The sequence below is a fragment of the Trachurus japonicus genome, chromosome 6, assembly GCF_045865225.1.
Source record: "Trachurus japonicus isolate A0001 chromosome 6, Traja_1.0".
Lineage (NCBI taxonomy): Eukaryota > Metazoa > Chordata > Actinopteri > Carangiformes > Carangidae > Trachurus > Trachurus japonicus.
The window spans coordinates 38,042,933-38,062,417 of NC_140912.1; the positions used below are offsets into that span (position 1 = coordinate 38,042,933).

Here is a 19,485-nt window from a genome sequence, read left to right on the forward strand (position 1 = left end):
TACCATGTCATGTTCGTGTTCCAAGGATGAGGCCGTGTTGATAGCAAGTAACTTAGTTTAATGTCTCATGTTCTCAACAACATACATGTGGCTTCATGCAGTCTTGCTCTACTCAGTTATATGGTACGGTAAGCTGACTACTAACCAGTACTGCCGCCTAGCAGTAATAACATCCAATCATAACAATATGGAGACTTTTTTCGAATTGAGGTCCCATGGGGCTGCTTCCGCTTCGGCTCTCTATTGTTGGTGAGGAGGCTGTGCAGTGGGAGCTCGGTGGCGCTGTGCGGAATGAGAAGGTTTTCCAGCTGGTTGCTGTAAAAATTGTGTTGCAGATTATATGACATGACATCTTGATGTATTAGAAATACTGCCCATCCCTGCCAATGTTCATATGGATTCAGAGGCTGTCAGATGTAGTTTAGTTCGTCTTGTTTGGGACTCACAGGACAGTTAGGCCAGCGAGAATCATCTTTTTAGTGTTTTACCTCACAGCCTGTGGGCTCTGGCCTGGATGTGTTTGAGGGGAGACCCAAGTTGAGCGCATGGCGGGACAGAGTGAACATAACGTAACAATGTTATGCTCCTGTAGATGTAGGCTGATGTTTCTAGACCCTGGTTGTGTATTGCAAGAAATAATATATATACATTTGCAATTAACTGTCTAGTCTTTTTTTGTATTTGTCATTATGTGTCTTGTAATCCCATAGGGGATGGGCCACAGTGGTGGCATGACACGAAAATAAAAAGTTCATTCATTCTTCCATATAAATGTGGTATATGACTATGAAAAAAAAATTGTTGGCAAATCATTATTATTTAGAGGAGCTGTCATACTTGCACTCTGATTGTCGTCCATATTCTTCCACCCTCATGAAAAACCGCAGTCCTACAAATGTGTTTGTACAATACTGCTGGGACACCACACATCTCAACAACACACACCCAAAAATGCGTGGCTTGGATCACTGAAAATGTTATTGAAATGAAACCACATAAAAGGTTTTGAGGGGAAATGTGTCTTTGGTAGAACTAATGAGAGCCAGGAAAAGGTCACAAACCAATACACGTTAATCATTAACAATTAATTAATCACGATAGTGTTAATAACCCTGAGTACAGTGGATTAGGAACCTTTGTACAGCAGAATTACTGCTTTTCCCAGCATTGGTATTTGCATATTGTTTGATGGCTGATCAAATTTGATTAACTGTTACTGTTTTACTGCTGCCCAGAACTTCTGATTAGCTACAGATAAAACCATCATCAACGTGACTGAGAAACCGTAAACGACAAACTGTTTAAAGCAATTTTAGTTTACAAGTAGCACCATTTGAATATATAAGAATTTAGAAGAGGTTTTATTCTGAAATGCTTCATACAACTCACAAATTATGCCATTTTAATTAGTTTTGAAAGGTCGCCTTTATCTTGAATTTAGTCCTGACACGCTCTTACTGTAGTAGCGACTATGCAGCCATTGTGCTTAATTAACTCATTGAGTGCCAACCACGTAATTTCTCGTTTTTCGTTCCCATGCGTTGAGTGCCAAAAACGAAATTTTTCGTTTTTTGCTTTTTTTTTAAATTATGAAAATAGACACTTTAATACACATTATATGTAAATTTGGGGACTCTACGACGAGGAGAACTGAAATAGATGACGATCAAAGTCACATGACAGCTCATGATCTGGAAGTTTTTATCATAACTCAGCTTCTGCAAACGGAGTTCTGCATGCAGATGCAGCGCAGCTGCGCCGCTGCTGCTCCGCTCTCACCCGCGAGGCTGCAGCAGCTGGGAGCTGAACCAGGAAGCTCTCAGCCCACTGTCCCGCCCGGTCTTCATCTGGAGCAACACCGTGTCCTCCCCAAAGTCCTCCCGCGGTAAAATCTGATGGTCTCTGGGTCAAAGCAGACCGGCACCACCGACCCGTACCACAGACGGACCGCGACCACCGGCGGGACCGGTGTTCGCGAGCCGCTGTGGCCGGCAGAGCCTCACGTTCCGCGGCGAGAGGCTGTGACACGGCACGGTGCGTCTGTGTTATTGTTGTTTAGTGGCGCCCCCCCCGCCCCCGATGGTGGTTTTGTGAATAGAACAACAATTGTTGTGTATATTTATCTTATACGAGCCCTTTGATCCAGAAATGCGAGTGTGAGAAGAGCGACAGACACAAACAGCGCACCTTTCATAAAAGACTCTATCTCCTTTTCTAGAAAAAAAGGAGGGATTTTGGTGAAACCCAGCCATGTTTAGCTTGACTTTTCTCAGGAACGGAGGCACGTAGAAACAAACGGTTTGTGGCCATTTGAAGGATAAAGTTAAACCTTTCAAATGAGCTACAGTATGTGTTGGTGGCAATAATATAGAATACACTATGGCTCTAAAATAAAAAGTCAAATATGGTCTAATTTGCCGGTACACTTGACTAAAACTTTGGAAAGGAGCGCGGCACTCAATGAGTTAATACACACATCACAACTTGTTTGATATTTCTACATGTTACAATTATCAATCATACCTGTAATTCTGCAATTTACAGGTTTGCAATTGCATCTCATCTGGTTTATAGCACCGAGCTGTAACACCTTATTGCCATTTCAACTGCTGCGTATTTACAGGATGTTGGAATATATTTGTTACTCTGGAGCATTTCTCTGCTTCCTTCTCCAGTATTTTTTTAATACCGTCTATGCTCATTCTGGAAATCTCAATGACATCATACAACATGCAGCACACACGGGCGGCATGGGCGTGCATTAGGGGGCCGTGCCCGCCCTGGACTGGAAACTTTTTATTTATTCTCTTTATTCTTTTCAATTCTCTATTATTCCTATCTTGATTAGTGACGGTGACTGCTTAGGTGCTCGTCGTGTAGGAACTCAAATAACTCTCTGATTGGTGCACTAGCCCGTCATCAGCGCAGCACTGACTGAATCTCTGAGGTCCTGCTCATCAAACTTGTAAAGGGCCGACTCGCGGTGGTTGAAGCCCGGACCCGACATGGACCGATACACTAGCACTGGTCCGAGTCCGACTCTGGCAAAAAATAATAATGATAATAATAATTTGTTTGTGCAGCTGGATCTGGCATCACCACTGTTCATGCTACCTGTAAAACACAAGTGAAGAACCCACAGCTGACGCACACACACAATACTTTCACATCTTTTAGACCTTTAACCTACACTCACATCACGTCTTCCAGTAAGTGATTTGTGTCAATGAGGAAACAGGTCAGAGTTCAGTATCAGATGTTCATGTGCCCAGTTCAATCACGTCCACATATCATTCGCAGACATCAGCACTTTCTGCCGCCACATTGCAACATGACCGTGACTCAGAGGAGTTGAGGTGTGTATATAAGAAGAGAGCAGCCTCCTGTCATCACTGCACCATCAGCTGATACCTGAACAAACCTCCTCACATCTACCTGACAGGTACGACTGCTGCTGCTGGTTTCTCTTCTTTCACTGGAGCTGATGCCTCTGCTCTCTCTCTCTCTCTACATTAACCAACATCTTTTCTTTCTCCACAGAACAATCGTTGATCTTCAGCATGAAGACTGTCCTGCTCCTGGCTCTTTGCCTCTATGCTGCATCTGCAGGTCAGATCTCACACTCACACTTCCACACAGGAGAGTAATCTCTACCACTGGTACTGACAGCACTGTGTTTCTCTCTGCAGCTCCGGCTGAAGACAACCCGGAGGCTCCAGGTCAGTGTTACATGGGTTGGATTGATGTGATACAGAAACAGATACAGATCAGACAGTAAAGAAGTGTCTCTGACACCAGCATTCATTCATGTATTTGATCCACAGAAGCAGTAGCAGTAGTCGACCCCCCAGAGGAACAAATGGCTGCTGTGCCTGCTCAGGAAGAGGTGGCAGCACCTGAAGGTAAGAGTCATGTCAATGTTTTCTCAGACATGCTGAGTTCATTCAGCCACATGTTTCTGCTGTAGGAGGCTGTACAGTAGCACATGAGAGCAGAAGTATTGTCGTCTGAAGGACAGTGAGTGTTTCGGTTTAAGTAAAGTTCACTCTCTCTTCCTCCTCTTTCTCTTTGCAGCTAAGTCGGGTTGCGCGCCTCCCTGGGAACAGGGCGGCGATCGCTGCTTCATGGTTGTCAAAATGTACAACTCCTGGAACAATGCTAAGGTACTGCTGCTCTAACTGCTCTCTGTTGTTACTGAGCATTCAGATAAGTCGATCATTAATTGTACAAAGCGTCAACATCAAACACATAGCTCATATTGAATGTGTTATCTTCATCAAAGTTTACAACAGAAACGATCGTCTTCACCTAAAGCCTCTGGATAGTGATGATATGTTGGTAGTTTAGTTTAGTCTGTCACCATTAGTTCATAAGAAGAGGAGCTTTACATTCACATATGAGTAAAAGACAAGAGTCAAGAAGTGAAGTGAGTCAAGATCTATTTAGTTGTACAACTACAAAGATCCCTGTTGTCTTCCTCTGTCAATCAGTATTACTGCGAAAGGAACGGAGCTAAACTGGCCTCGGTCATCACCGAGGACGAGGACGACACCGTCAAGGGACTGATCGGTTGGAACGAGGTATGGCTGGGAGGCCAATACCAGCGGGTAAGCTGAGCCACTTTTTGTATTTTTGTATTCACTACATCAAGACAATTATAGTTTTGTTGCTAACTCATCTGCATATATTTTAGGATGTTTTGCATCCCTACAAATTTGAGTGTAAATATAACTGTTCGTTAAAAAAAAGTGGTCTTACTGGGGTAGGCTATATTGGTCAACCCCCCCCCTTCTTTCCTTCCATCCATCTCCTACCTCCCCCTTTACTTAATATTTCATCTGTCCAGGTTACAGGTGAACACAAACTGCAGGGACTTCCTGCCAAGTTACTGAGATTTGGGGAGTTTTGAAACTACGTTGCATCTTGGGAAGAATCCCAGAGATTTTTCTTTGAAAGTAAAGTTTGGCACACTATAAACAACTTTTCCTGTTTTCAGGAACATACTTCTTTATCTTGATTTAATAATATGGACAGATACAGCCAAAATACATTCACTAAGTGTATAGGATATAGGTGGCTCAACTTTTACCCTTGGCCAGATGGATCAACTTACCCCACAGCTACCTTGGCTTGGGTTTATTACTCATGTACCGTACTGTATATGGTGCACTTTCATGATAAGGCCTAGTCCACACGAGCCCGGGTATGTTTGAAACCGTGATCATATGTTCCCGGTTCTATGTCCTGTCCACATGCAACCGTGCTTTTGGAACCCTGAAACTGTGGTCTTTTGAAACCAGAGTCCAGGGTGGGGTTTTCGGCCGGGGTTGGTTTCACCGGGTGCATGTGGACACTGCAACCGTGATTGTTTTTCTCGTTTATGTCATAGCTGCGCATGTACTGATGTAAACACTGCCAGCTCGCAGAGGTTGTTTGCAGCGGTTTGCAGAAGTTGACGTGAACTCGCAAAAATGGAGGTGACAAAGTGGATTTTTATTATTTCACTTGTTTTTTATGCAGAACACCATCTAAATGCCACTTGTATAGTTTTTTGATGAGAAAAATATAACGAAGCGGTCGTCAGGCCAGGGCGATTCTCTTGTCACCTCCAAACTCACCCGTCTGCACCTCAATCACAGACCACAGCTGGTTTTCCACACAGCATCATTTACTACAGTAACACACGTGCCACGTCTCAGTACAGATCCGCGGGCGCTGCTGCCAGTGTGTTTTTAAAATTAGCAAACTACTATAGGCTATAGTAGTGCCGCAGTTTCTCATTCCCCACCTTGTTTGATTGAGAGTGTTTCTCTCTCTCTATCTCTCATACACGTGCATTGCGTCACTTGGTAGCGGATTCCACAGAGTATTTTTATTACGCCACTCGGGTGGACGTGGAACAAAACTTCGGTTTCAAAAACAAACGGGCTTTTGTGGACTAGGCCTACGTTTACTACCTCATGTTGTAGCTCATAGATACCACAACCCATGTATAAAACAAATTTACAATCATCTCTTTTGGTCTAAACACAATCCTCATGAAACGAAATTCACTTTTGAGAGTGAAAAATGATTTTTGGGTCATAAACGTTAAACCACTTTACTCACGTGGTTCTACCTTCACAGACTCCATGAAATGATGCCTGCCTCCCAAATATTTGGTCACATGCTAATTTTTTCCTATAGTTTCCTAGAGACAAGGTGTGTGTCAACTTACCCACTGACTCATCTTACCCCACTCTCCCCTATTTATTTATGAAAGTAGTCAATCCAGTGACCAAAGACCACACTTCCTTACACTCATGTTCTTTGTCTCTCAGGGAGGTTGGAAGTGGATTGACGGTAGAGGTGTGCCCTATCCTGAACGCGTGAAGAACCTGGTAAACACTCAAAGTAGAAGGTGCCTTTACCAAGACACCGACGGTAAGTCACTTTCTTAGTTACTTTAGATTTTTCATAGTCAGTGCAAGAACAACTAACAGTTGGTTTGCTTTAGTTTGATATTAGATACATCAGTCAATTGGTGTCCTGTTAACCTGTTTTCTCATGTCAATTTTCCATGGCAAATACCAGCGGAGCAGGGACATTCACGATCACGATGTTTCAGTGCTACCAGGTTATTTTTCCAGAGAGGGCAACAACAGATTACTTGTTTTATCTGAATGTGAATATGATAATATAACTGTGGAGTTGTAGCTTTGTAGCTGACAACAAAAAGAAAGTGCTGCAAAGAAAGGGCACTAAACTGCATCTGTCTGACAGGAAAGAGAGTTAGACAGGGGTCAAAAGGTCACGCTGCCACGTCCGTCCTCTGTGGAAATAGTTAACTGCTGTTGCCATAGATACTGTGGTGTATCAATTTGATATTAATATTATTTTTCTCTTTTTTTTAAAAAATCAAACCTCAGAGAGTTGGAAAAACGAAGACTGTTTCGGCATCTCAAAATTCTTCGTCTGCTCCAAGCATATGTAAGGCTGTTAGCATCCAGGCTAAACATCTCGGGTCTCAGCTGGAATCAGCTTGGATTTCTGTTTCTTTTTCTTCTGTTGTCCAATGTGTTTCCTAAAGATGTTAAAATGTGAATCACTCAGTAACTTTTGAATCAGAGCATTTCTGTTTGTGATTGTTGAAGTTTGTTTTCTCTAATAAAGTAATATGTGAATGGCAAAGCGTGTGATCCTTACTTCAACCTGAGGATGATAACGTCACTGAAGTAGAGATCCACAGTTACTTTGGCTGCATTTTCCCAAATAACCACACAGGGCAGTGTTGAGCTCATCTTATACGCTCCACAACAAACTTCTTCAAGAGAAAAAAAAAAAGAGGGAGCAGATGTACACATTGGTAGAAGGCTTAGGCTACCTAACTTTAAACATTTTTAAAATAAATAGGCCAATTACTATTTCCAAATAATTTATCTTTTGACTAATTAATCACTTTGTCTCATATCAGATGTTTCTACGTTTCAGTTTCAGTTTTCGCAAATCCCAAAGTGATGTATATACCTGTAGCACTTAAGATACAATCAGATTAGATTTATAGGTAGAGGAGAATACCAAAATGTATGTGGTGGACTAGTATGTAAAGGAGGTTCGGCTCAGGAGCTATGGAGAATTAACAACGCACACAACGACTGAGTTGCAAAGAGAGTAAAGTGTATTGACAAAAGAGATATACATACAGAACCGTTAAAGTGCAGTGGTAATACTTGATACCCAAAATAATTAACCAAAATAATTAACCAAAATAAAGGCCTTTGGAAAAGAAAACTATGTACAAAGGTTCAATGTGATAAATCATAGAGTGCTATCAAAAATTGGAGACTGTACTCCACGCAGCTTTGACTTAGCTGAGGTTAATCAACTCTTCAACACACATTCATTCAGGTACACACAACATTTCCCAATACCATAAGCAGAAGTGTACGCAGTGGTTTATAAAGACTTTAGACCTTGATTCAAGTATAGTAGTATTGCAGAATTAACTATTGTTAACCCATAAATAACTGGAACAGGCTAAAGCTAGTGCTACCACACCACCTGGGGATCAGCCAGGCTTGCGGCCTGTGTGTGTCTTAGCTGCTCAGTTGTCTTTACTCTTCTGGGTAGCTCGCCATCCGTGTTGTCTTCGTCTTTATCTTCCTCTTCATCATCATCATCATCAGGATTAAAAAGCCTGACCTGTTAATGAACAGGTATCATCATCATCATTCATTCATTTAATTCCTCCTGGGTGCATGAGTTAGCATCCACAATAATCACAGTTCCTCACCAGTGTTAAGTCCAAATCCAGCACACATCCTCTTCAGCAGCAGCAGCAGCACAGCATCACATCATCCGAACAGGCAGGTAACAGCTTCTTCTTCAGTTGGAACGTGACATAAGAGTTTGTCCGGCTTCCTCTTCAGTCACTGTCTTCCCACTGTTGCAGTAAAGCTCCGGCTTTCTGCTTCAGTCCTCTCGTGTCCGTATATCTCTCTGTAGTCGTGGATGTGTGAGTAGCAACGTGCCGTGAGTAGTGGACGGCTGCCTGGCTGGCGTACTCTGTGAGCCAGGTGCGTTTTCTTCCGTCTTCCTTTTCACTGGCGTTACATCCTCCCCTCTTGAAGGATTGCACGTCCCGCTGCATCCTACCTGTGGCTGAGAAGTTACAGGAGCGTCCAAGCCAGCACACATCGGCACAGAGGACATCACCACATCTGGACTGGGATCCACTAGAGAGCTGGTTACAGCATTGCTTAGGCCTTGAAACAATGACTGAATTACTGAAACAAGTGGATTTCCCAGGGTGGTGTATTGGAACCGCTCTGGTGGTTTCCTCTGTCTCGTGGGGTATCTGACAGGTGGGTCAGGAGGCAACGGATTGCTTTCCGGCAGAGGTTCTTGAACATCATCACGTTGATTACTTTCAGTTAACACATCTGAGCTTACATCCTGGTCAACAGCATGCATATCAGGTAAGTTTCTTTCAGGTGATACATCACGAACAGTGTTAGGCTCAGGTGAGTTGTCTTTGTTAGAACCAGGTTCCATATTAAGAGCATTGTCTTGTCCAGGTGAAGCAGTATCAGGAGATAGATTGGAATTAGCGTGTGAGAATGAAGCAGGTTCAGATTCAGCACCAGCTCCAAGATCAACCTCATCGGGGATGTCAGCTGAGGTCGCTACAGCTGGGACAACCACGTCCCTTGTATCACTCTCAGAGGGATGAACAGAGAGTGGCAAGGGAGAGGAAGTTACTGCATGAGCTGGAGGATCTGCACACGTAGACTGCTGAACTGGATTCTTCTCGTACACTTTAATGAATGCAGATGGAGTGTTCTGCAGCTTTCGGGGAATAGGAATATCATAGTCAGAATCAGAATTAACATCCTCTTGTACCTGTGTGTCACTGCTGGGACTTGACTGGCTACGGGTTTGTGGCCGTCGAGGCAGATCGACAGTGCCAGGAAGTTCAGGGTCACAGCTAGGCAAAAACCCACATGGAAGCAGCAGGTCTCTGTGTACTGTGCGTAAAGGTCCATCTCGGTGTTCAGGTTTTACAGTATACACTGGAAGTTCTCCTGCCCGTTTCACAACAACATATATGTCTGACTCCCACTTATCCGCCAACTTGTGCTTTCCTCGCAGCCGAACATTTCTGACAAGCACCCGGTCATCCACATTGAGTGTAGATTCAGTGATCCGTTTGTCAAAGCGTGCCTTGTTCCGGCCTGCGCTCTTAGCAGAATTTCCACTGGCAAGTTTGTAACTCTCCTCCAGATGGCTCTTGAGATCTTTGACATATTGAGAATGTGAGGGCTGTGAAACATCAGAGGGAAGACCAAAAGCCAAATCTATTGGCAGACGAGGCTGTCGACCAAACATGAGCTCGTAGGGGCTAAAACCAGTAGTATCATTCTTGGTACAGTTATAAGCATGTACTAAAGGCTTAACAAAGTCCTTCCAATGACTTTTGTCCTTGTGACTTAAGGTTCCCAGCATCTGAAGCAATGTTCGATTAAAACGTTCCACAGGATTTCCTCTTGGATGATATGGAGTGGTTCAGACTTTCCTTATGCCAGCGAGTTGACAGAGTTCCTTGATAGTTTTGGATTCAAAATCCGGCCCTTGGTCACTGTGAAGGCGTTCTGGGAAGCCATAATGGACGATGAAACTTTCCCATAATGCTTTGGCAACAGTGCGAGCCTTTTGATTGGGAGTCGGAATAGCCACAGCATACTTGGTGAAATGATCAGTTATTACCAATATGTCCTTTGTATTGCTGCGATCGGGTTCCAGAGACAAAAAATCCATACACACCAACTCTAATGGACGGCTGGTAAGTATGTTGACCAATGGAGCTGCTTTCTCAGGAGGGGTCTTTCACCGAACACAGCGATTGCAGGTGTGGATTTTCTTTTCAACTGTAGCTGCCATTTTGGGCCAAAAAAATCGGGCTCGTACAAGATCAAGCACACGCTCCACTCACATATGTCCCATGTCATCATGGAGACTTTGTAACACCAGGCCTCTCAGTTCTGCTGGTAACACCAATTGAAGAGTGGTACTTGAACCTTGGTGTCGTGATCTGTACAGAATGTCATTTTTCAGAACCAAGCGATTCCATTCCCGGAGCAACAGAGGAAGCTCAGGAAGTTCCGCTCGAACGGTAGGTGATGGACTCACTCCTGATTCCAATTGCTGAACAACTTCCCGGATACAGGGGTCCGCTCTTTGCTTTTCCTTTAACTCACTTTCTGTTAGATGAGGAATCACAGGGAACCCGCTCTCACCTCCCTCAAGGAGGGCACTTGGAATTGCTTCAGCATGACATGTAAGCGATTCAACCAAGGGTGAGTTGTGAAATCCACTTTCATCCACAGTCATAGTGTTACAAACAACATGCTTGTCACAAATGGCTTCAACTTCTGACTCAGACAGATGCTGTAAGGCAAACTGGCGGATTCGATCACTTTCTTTTTGGGAAGAATAGTCATTCAGCAGATCACCATGAGGACGTCGTGATAAAGCATCGGCATCTACTTTCTGGCTGCCGGCTCGATACTGCAGCTTGAAAGTGAAAGTAGCAAGGTCAGATAGCCATCGATAGCTTATAGCATCCAGCTTGGCTGTAGTCAGAATGTAGGTGAGGGGGTTACTATCAGTGACCACTGTGAACTGAGCTCCATACAAGTAATCACTGAATTTATCCGTAACTGCCCATTTCAGAGCCAAAAACTCAAGCTTATGCGCTGGGTACTTTGATTCACTGCGGGTCAATCCTCGGCTCACAAAAGCAATGGCTCGTAGCTTTCCTTCCTGCTCCTGGTACAATGCAGCACCCGGTGGTGCTAGCATCGGTGTGGAGGGTGTAAGGCAGTTTAGGATTAGCAAATCCGAGAACAGGGGCTGTAGAAAGAGTTTCAATGAGAGTTTCAAAGGCTTGCTGACAAGCGGGGGTCCATCGAGATCCAAAGGGCTCCTTTGGGTTGTGGTACTGAGGAGACTGACCAGTTTTCTTCCCTCGGTTGTGAAGGGGTGGATATCCTGCAGTGAGGTCGTTCAGAGGCTTAACGAGCTGGGAGTAACCTTTAATAAACCTCCGATAATACCCAGAGAAACCAAGGAATGATCTCAATTCTTTGAGTGTTCTGGGTTGTGGCCAGGTCTTCAGTGCTTGGATTTTATCAGGATCCGTCTCAACACCGTCAGCAGATACAATATGGCCAAGATATCTTACTGAAGTTTGGAAGAATTTACATTTTTCCACGGACAACTTGAGACCATATTCCTTCAGACGCTGCAACACTTTAAGCAGGCGGGATTCATGTTCCTCCAGAGTGTCAGAAAAGATGATGATGTCATCTATGAACACTAGCACCTCTTTCAGATTGAAACCTCCCATACACTTCTCCATCAAGCGTTGAAATGTGCTAGGGGCGTTGGTAATGCCTTGGGGCATCCGGTTAAACTCCCAGAAGCCTAAAGGGCAGACAAAAGCAGTTTTTTCTTTATCCGATTCTTCCATTTCAATTTGATAATAACCAGACTTAAAGCAGATATCAGCGGCACGGCCGTTTCGGCTAATGCTGTGTTCAAGGCAGGCTTTTGAAACCGTAAGTTACAGCTTCAAGTCACAACTACGACTTGATAGCGTTCCAGGTAACCCGTAGCTCGTGTTTTTACCGTCCTGTTGTCTGTGAAAGTTCCCTATAACGGCCACTCGTAACTTCCGACCCGTGAACTCGTACCAGATCGAACTGGTATGACTTCACAGGAAGGAAAAACACAAAGTACGAGTTTCCTTGAACGCACCATGAGTTAGCAGCCCCCGCCCTTGTCAGGCATCAATTGGTCCTCGTGCTACGTCACCACATTCACGCGCATCCCTTGGCTGCACACACAGCCCTTCATGCCGTTCTCTCCCCTCATTGGATAACACTTGTATCCCACAAGGAAAATTTTCTCCTCGGGTTACAGCAGAGCAGAGTGACGGAGAGACTCGTGTTTAGGCTGAAATACTTAATGTAAGTGATTGCTGACGGAAAATAGGACTATTTAGGACTTATATTAACAAAAACATTCCACTGATATCTGCTTTAAGGTCCAATACAGAAAACCATTTGGAACCAGCCAGAGCACGAAAAGCTTCTTCCATGTTTGGAAGGGCGTATGCATCTTTGATGGTCTGTATGTTAAGCTTTCTGTAGTCAATGCACAGGCGGACAGAGTTATCTTTCTTCCGAATGACAACAATCGGTGAAGAGAAGGGGGATTCGGACTCTCGGATAATCCCGGCCTCTGCCAGCTCTTGCAGGTGTTTACGCACTGCATCCACATCATGCGGATGGATGGGTCTCGCCCGCTGTTTAAAGGGAGTCTGGTCATTCAGTTTGATATGATGTTTTACTTTATCAGTGTTCCCAAAATCCAGATCATGCTGTGCAAAGACTTCAGGCATAGCGTTGAGGAGTTTGGTTATCCTCTCTTTCCATTCAGCTGATACAGGTGAGTCAGCAAAATCAAACTGAAAGTGTGGAGGTAGCGGGGATTCTGGGGGATTGGACAGGTTATTTTGAGCAGAATCAGTCTGGTTTTTAATGATGCTCTGTACCACGCTCAATTCAGCCAACACAGTCTTCGGTGGAAGAATAATGTCGCGCCCAGTTTCATTGTGCACCACCACTGGAAGGCGACTGGAATGCTTGGAAGAAACAGTAATAAGACAACTTGTCACCAAAACACCACAAGGCAAGGAAAAGTCAGATGGGGGTTCCATGAGGGCCCATTTCTCTGCATGGGGACCTCTATTGTTCATAACACCCTGTAATACCACAGTACTAAAGGCTGGAATCACTTCAGGGCTGTGTCCATGGAGCTTTATCAGCCCCAAGTTTCCATCATGAGAATGCTGGTGCCTCAATGCCATGATCTTCAACACAGCCCGATAACCATGATGTACAGGGATAAAACTGGGGTTGCACTGGCAATACTCAGCATAAAGGAGATCAAGCGTGTTGGTGCCAATTAACACTTGGTCACCTGTGGTTCCACCGTGACTGGGGACCACTAAAGCAAGAGTGGGGACATCAAGCTCCGCCCCAACAAACTCCTTCGGGAACGTCACACACAGCTCTACACACCCTAGATAAGGTACCTCTTGTCCATTGGCTCCTTCTATTTCTAGTAGGGTGGTTAAAGGCTTAATTGGTTGATCTGCCAAAAACTGTGCATGATATGACAAAGGAATGGTTGTGACTTGAGACCCCGTGTCCAGTAGACAGGTTGTTGGGTTACCGGAGATCTTAACCTGCACCGTACTCTTCGTTCCCACCAGTCTTTTTGAGGGTGCTGACAGGTGATTATTTGCTTTGGCTTGTTTCAACTGTACCCGCTTTGCAGTGGGACTCTGTTCCTCTTCACCAGCTCCTGAGTGTCCCTCCACAGGAGCTGATTCTAGTTTAAATCGCCAGAAGATGGAGGAGGTTTAAGTTGGCGACGCTTCTCTTGCAGCTGTGTTTTTTTGAATGCAACCAAAGAAGGGTTGGATGGTTGATCACAGTGCGATGAAATGTGGCCATCTTCTCCACAGTTAAAGCAATATCCAGGGCGAAGCTGAAAATTTGGCTTGCTGCTTGCTTTAACCTGCTTTCCGGAGTATCCTGGGCTCTTTCGAAAAGTGGCTGAATCAGTGGACCTGGCATGGCTCATCGGTGTATTTCTAGAGCCTGTACCAAAAGAAGAGGTCAAAGTTGAAAGTTGATTCTGTATCTGCGTCACCATCTTCTTAAGCTGCTCAATTTCAGAGGACTGCTCAACCACTGCACAGGAGCAAGCACTGTGCACATGGGAGGCCGCATGTGACTTTGAAGCAAGAGATGTTGGTCTTACTGAACCCAAGTGATGTTTCATACGGGAAGCTTTAGCCACTTGCTTATCCTCTTCAACACGGAGCAACAAAAGCAACTCTGCAAAGGATGGAGGATTGTCCTTCTTTTGCTCCAACTGGAGATCACTGATCAAAGCGTTATCCCAACAGCCTCGACAAAATTGTTTCAAGAGATGGCGATTCAAGTCAGTGAAAGAAACACCACCTCGTTTCACAGCTGTGTTTAACACCACTTGAAGGCGGTGCAGATACTCAGAAGGCTTTTCTCCATTATTTTGCAATGTGCTCAGAAACTTGGCAAAACACTCATCTCCATCAGCCACTGTGCCATAAGCTGAGTTCAAAAGTTCAAGATATGCATTTGGTAGCGCTCGGGGCCCTAAATGCTTCACAGTGTCGGCAGCAGGGGGCAGCAAACTATCAAAAATCTTGCGAGAGCGATCCAAATCAGACACAGAGGGATCAGTGAGAAACAAATCTACATTGGTTCGCCAAGTCTCATAATCAGCTTCATTACTGGGCCGTAGAGATTTTCCAGAAAAAGCCCGGAGTCGAGAAGAACCATGAAGATGGGACACAACACTGTCGGTCTTGACAATGTGTTCTACTACCACTTTCTGAATTTCAGGGGGATTTAGCACTTCCTCACTTGACAGGAGGGGCTGACGCTTAATAGTGGCAGGAGGGGCAAGGTAAGAAGCAAAAGCACTGGTCAGGCTGGGCGATGATTTTCCAATTGGGGTCGAAGCGGGAGATGCTTTAACAGGGCCTTTCTTCACTGTCTCTGTTGTAGTAAAGGGCACTTGATCATCGTGTGGGTCAGATTTCACTTCAGGCTCTTTTTCTGATGTCAGGGAAGAAGAGACTTTGACTAGCTCCTCTTGTAATAACACTTCAAATGGCTTTGCACTTAGCTTAGCGATGGCCTGCAGCTCCTCCAGGTAGGTCTTGGTGGCGCTGCTGCATGCTAGGGGACTGTATATGCCGGCCAATGAGCATATCTTATAAGTGACCTCAGGTGTGGTAGGACTTATATAGTTTAACGGTAACAAAGGTGCAAGAGACTGCATTGCAGTTCCATGTGTAAACTCAACAATACCATGTCTTGGAAATTCAGCAGTATCAATACCAAAAACACGACTTACCGAACCAAATTGCTCAAGGTAAGTTTCAATTTCTTTGTCTCTGTCAGTGTTAGTTAAACCAACTATTACTACCGAATCTGGGATTTTTATTGACTCTTCCAACACGATTTCCATGATTTAAAGCTTCAGTTGGTAACAATTATTCAGTCATATTTGCTGGAATTGTCACTATATTCTGATGGTCAGACATTAAATGAGTAATTTAGGACAAAATCCAACTCCTCTGGCTCCACCTACAGCCTGTAATCGTATTTGCCAAAATCCACCGCGCCCGACGATTCTCCACCAGTCAGGTAGAGGGAGCAGGAGGAGCAGCCAATCGCCGCTCCTACACGTCGTGCTATGGATACGGTACATCTTTTTTTTTTTTTTTTTTTTTCTCTGTGGGTGCGTTCATGGCTACTTTGTGTGTGTCTGTGTGGGGCGCTTGGCAGAGGTTCATAAAGGGACCTGACGGAGTATTGTCTTGAAATTTCCGACCAAGTCGCGGAGTTTACTTTCACTTTCGTCAACTTACCAACTGGAGCTTTAAGTTGTTGATTTATACCCCAAAAAAAATGTATGTTCATCAATTCTCAACACAGCCCCTGGCTAGCTCGCCAAAATTATGTAGCACTTAAAATACAATCAGATTAGATTTATAGGTAGAGGAGAATACCAAAATGTATGTGGTGGACTAGTATGTAAAGGAGGTTCGGCTCAGGAGCTATGGAGAATTAACAACGCACACAACGACTGAGTTGCAAAGAGAGTAAAGTGTATTGACAAAAGAGATATACATACAGAACCGTTAAAGTGCAGTAGTAATACTTGATACCCAAAATAATTAACCAAAATAATTAACCAAAATAAAGGCCTTTGGAAAAGAAAACTATGTACAAAGGTTCAATGTGATAAATCATAGAGTGCTATCAAAAATTGGAGATTGTACTCCACGCAGCTTTGACTTAGCTGAGGTTAATCAACTCTTCAACACACATTCATTCAGGTACACACAACATTTCCCAATACCATAAGCAGAAATGTACGCAGTGGTTTATAAAGACTTTAGACCTTGATTCAAGTATAGTAGTATTGCAGAATTAACTATTGTTAACCCATAAATAACTGGAACAGGCTAAAGCTAGTGCTACCACACCACCTGGGGATCAGCCAGGCTTGCGGCCTGTGTGTGTCTTAGCTGCTCAGTCGTCTTTACTCTTCTGGGTAGCTCGCCATCCGTGTTGTCTTCGTCTTTATCTTCCTCTTCATCATCATCATCATCAGGATTAAAAAGCCTGACCTGTTAATGAACAGGTATCATCATCATCATTCATTCATTTAATTCCTCCTGGGTGCATGAGTTAGCATCCACAATAATCACAGTTCCTCACCAGTGTTAAGTCCAAATCCAGCACACATCCTCTTCAGCAGCAGCAGCAGCACAGCATCACATCATCCGAACAGGCAGGTAACAGCTTCTTCTTCAGTTGGAACGTGACATAAGAGTTTGTCCGGCTTCCTCTTCAGTCACAGTCTTCCCACTGTTGCAGTAAAGCTCCGGCTTTCTGCTTCAGTCCTCTCGTGTCCGTATATCTCTCTGTAGTCGTGGATGTGTGAGTAGCAACGTGCCGTGAGTAGTGGACGGCTGCCTGGCTGGCGTACTCTGTGAGCCAGGTGCGTTTTCTTCCGTCACCGGGGGAAAAGAGATGGCCCCTGAGTGACGTAAAGCGGCCTGATTGGCTCCGCCGGCTCAGCTGACCTGACCAGCTCCTGTGCTGGTGGGCCAACCATGACTTGCCAGGAGTTACCTTTTCACTGGCGTTACATACCGGTAGTCATAGAACTGTAAAACAGCGCAGTGTAAAATCAAAATATCAGAATGATCAAAATATGAAAAGCAGCAACTCCTGACACTGGAAAAGCTGAAGCTAGAAAATGACTGTTAAATAATCAGGATTACTTCTCTGTTTAACAATACTAACACATTATTAACACATTATTTGAGCTTTATAAAATCAGAGGTTCCGAGGTTGGTGCTGTAGAATAAAATACAGAAAAAAAAAAAGATCAGTTTCGCTGCACAGAGATGTAAAGGTATATTGTTTTATTTGGGTTCAAATCTTTGACAAAAAACAACAACAAAAGAACAAATTACAACACAATCAGCAACGTGACAATCTGACAAACGACAGGTACAGAGAGCTCCATTACAGGAATGAACAGTGGAGGGTGGATGCTGAGGTCTGATCTGAGTGGTTGCTGAATCACGTCCATCAACAGGAAACAGGGCTGACAAGGAGAAGAAAAAACAACAAAGAAACAAAAAACAAAACAAAGTCAGCACTTTCTGCCGCCACATTGCAACATGACCGTGACTCAGAGGAGTTGAGGTGTGTATATAAGAAGAGAGCAGCCTCCTGTCATCACTGCACCATCAGCTGATACCTGAACAAACCTCCTCACATCTACCTGACAGGTACGACTGCTGCTGCTGGTTTCTCTTCTTTCACTGGAGCTGATGCCTCTGCTCTCTTTCTCTCTCTACATTAACCAACATCTTTTCTTTCTCCACAGAACAATCGTTGATCTTCAGCATGAAGACTGTCCTGCTCCTGGCTCTTTGCCTCTATGCTGCATCTGCAGGTCAGATCTCACACTCACACTTACACACTTGTGTGGGAGCAATGTTGCCATCTAAAAGACAGTTCACTCTCTCTTCCTCCTCTTTCTCTGTGCAACTCGGAAAGCCTGCCCAGATGGCTGGCAACGGCTCGGCTCTCGCTGCTTCGTGTTTGTCAAAGGCCCCAAGTCCTGGTGGGCTGCTAAGGTATGTCTGCTCTAACTGCTCTCTGTTGTTACATTCAGACGACCATTAATTGTACAAAGCGTCAACATCAAACACATAGCTCATATTGACTGTGTTATCTTCATCAAAGTTTACAACAGAAACGATCGTCTTCACCTAAAACCTCTGGATAGTGATGATATGTTGGTAGTTTAGTTTAGTCTGTCACCATCAGTTCATAAGAAGAGGAGCTTTACATTCACATATAAGACAAAAGAGTCATGAAGTGAAGTGAGTTGAGATCTGTTTAGTTTAGTCCCTTTGTTCTTCCTCTGTCCATCAGGATTCCTGCAACACCATTGGAGGTCACCTGGCCTCGGTCACCAACGCCCAAGAGGAAAGATTCCTTCAGCAGATGATAAGGTCAAATGGTGTGGGCGCCGCATGGCTGGGAGGCTTCGTCATCCAGGTATTCATACATGAAATCCTACGAGCTCAGTCAATCCAGTGACCAAAGACCTTACTTTCTTACACTGATGTTCTTTGTCTCTCAGGGGACATGGATGTGGGTTGGTGGTGAACGTCTCTCTTTCACCGACTGGTACATCCCGCGACCCCCCACCGAGTATCCCTGCATTTACCTGCAGAAAGAGCCTAAGTCATTTTCTTGGTTTAGATTTTGCAAGTACAAGAACAACCTATAGATAGCTTTGGCTTTATATTATTTATTTATCCTTTATTTAACCAGGTAAAACTCATTGAGATTTAAAAACCTCTTTTACAAGAGTGACCTGGCTAAGAAAGCAGTGCGCAAAACAACACCTACTGTAGAACAAGACAAGATAGAATTATACAAACGGTATAAACATTTACAAATTACAGAGGGCAAGCACAAGAGTCAATGGATCTTCGTTCTCGATCCTTTAGGACTGATCTGAATTCCCCCAGGCCAATGAGTTCAGTCAGTCTTAGATCCCTCTGCAGATCGTTCCAGCTGGAGGGGGCAGAAAATTTAAATGCCCTTTTCCCCAACTCAGTCCTGACTATTGGGACCTGCATCTGTATAATGTTCTGGGATCGCAGATTGTAATGGCTGCAGGTTTTACGCAATGTATAGGCACAAATATGGGGAGAGAAGACCAAGTATAGATTTATATATAAAAGTCATCCAGTGGGAGAACCTACAAACAGTTAAAGAGGGG

At 44.2% G+C, this 19,485-nt stretch overlaps 1 protein-coding gene and 1 long non-coding RNA gene across 2 annotated transcripts; both read left to right on the plus strand.

Annotated features, from left to right (window-relative positions):
- Positions 1-3,391: 3,391 nt before the first annotated feature.
- On the plus strand, positions 3,392-3,905 carry LOC146986664 (uncharacterized). The gene is made up of 4 exons (XR_015036079.1): positions 3,392-3,442; positions 3,541-3,609; positions 3,690-3,719; positions 3,825-3,905. It is a non-coding gene; the product is annotated as an uncharacterized LOC146986664 (long non-coding RNA).
- A 14,036-nt stretch (positions 3,906-17,941) lies between these two features.
- On the plus strand, positions 17,942-18,987 carry LOC146986665 (ladderlectin-like). The gene is made up of 5 exons (XM_085780420.1): positions 17,942-17,974; positions 18,073-18,141; positions 18,246-18,325; positions 18,627-18,752; positions 18,838-18,987. Exons 2-5 carry the CDS (start codon positions 18,093-18,095, stop codon positions 18,985-18,987), a joined length of 405 nt encoding a protein of 134 aa, XP_085636546.1. The 5' UTR covers positions 17,942-17,974; positions 18,073-18,092.
- Positions 18,988-19,485: the final 498 nt, after the last annotated feature.

Bases quoted from the DNA above. Each gene is read 5' to 3' on its own strand.
- LOC146986665 (XM_085780420.1), top strand. From the start codon at position 18,093: ATGAAGACTGTCCTGCTCCTGGCTCTTTGCCTCTATGCTGCATCTGCA. The intron at 18,326-18,626 runs GTATGTCTGCTC...TCTGTCCATCAG, and splicing joins AGTCCTGGTGGGCTGCTAAG to GATTCCTGCAACACCATTGG. The intron at 18,753-18,837 runs GTATTCATACAT...TTTGTCTCTCAG, and splicing joins TGGGAGGCTTCGTCATCCAG to GGGACATGGATGTGGGTTGG.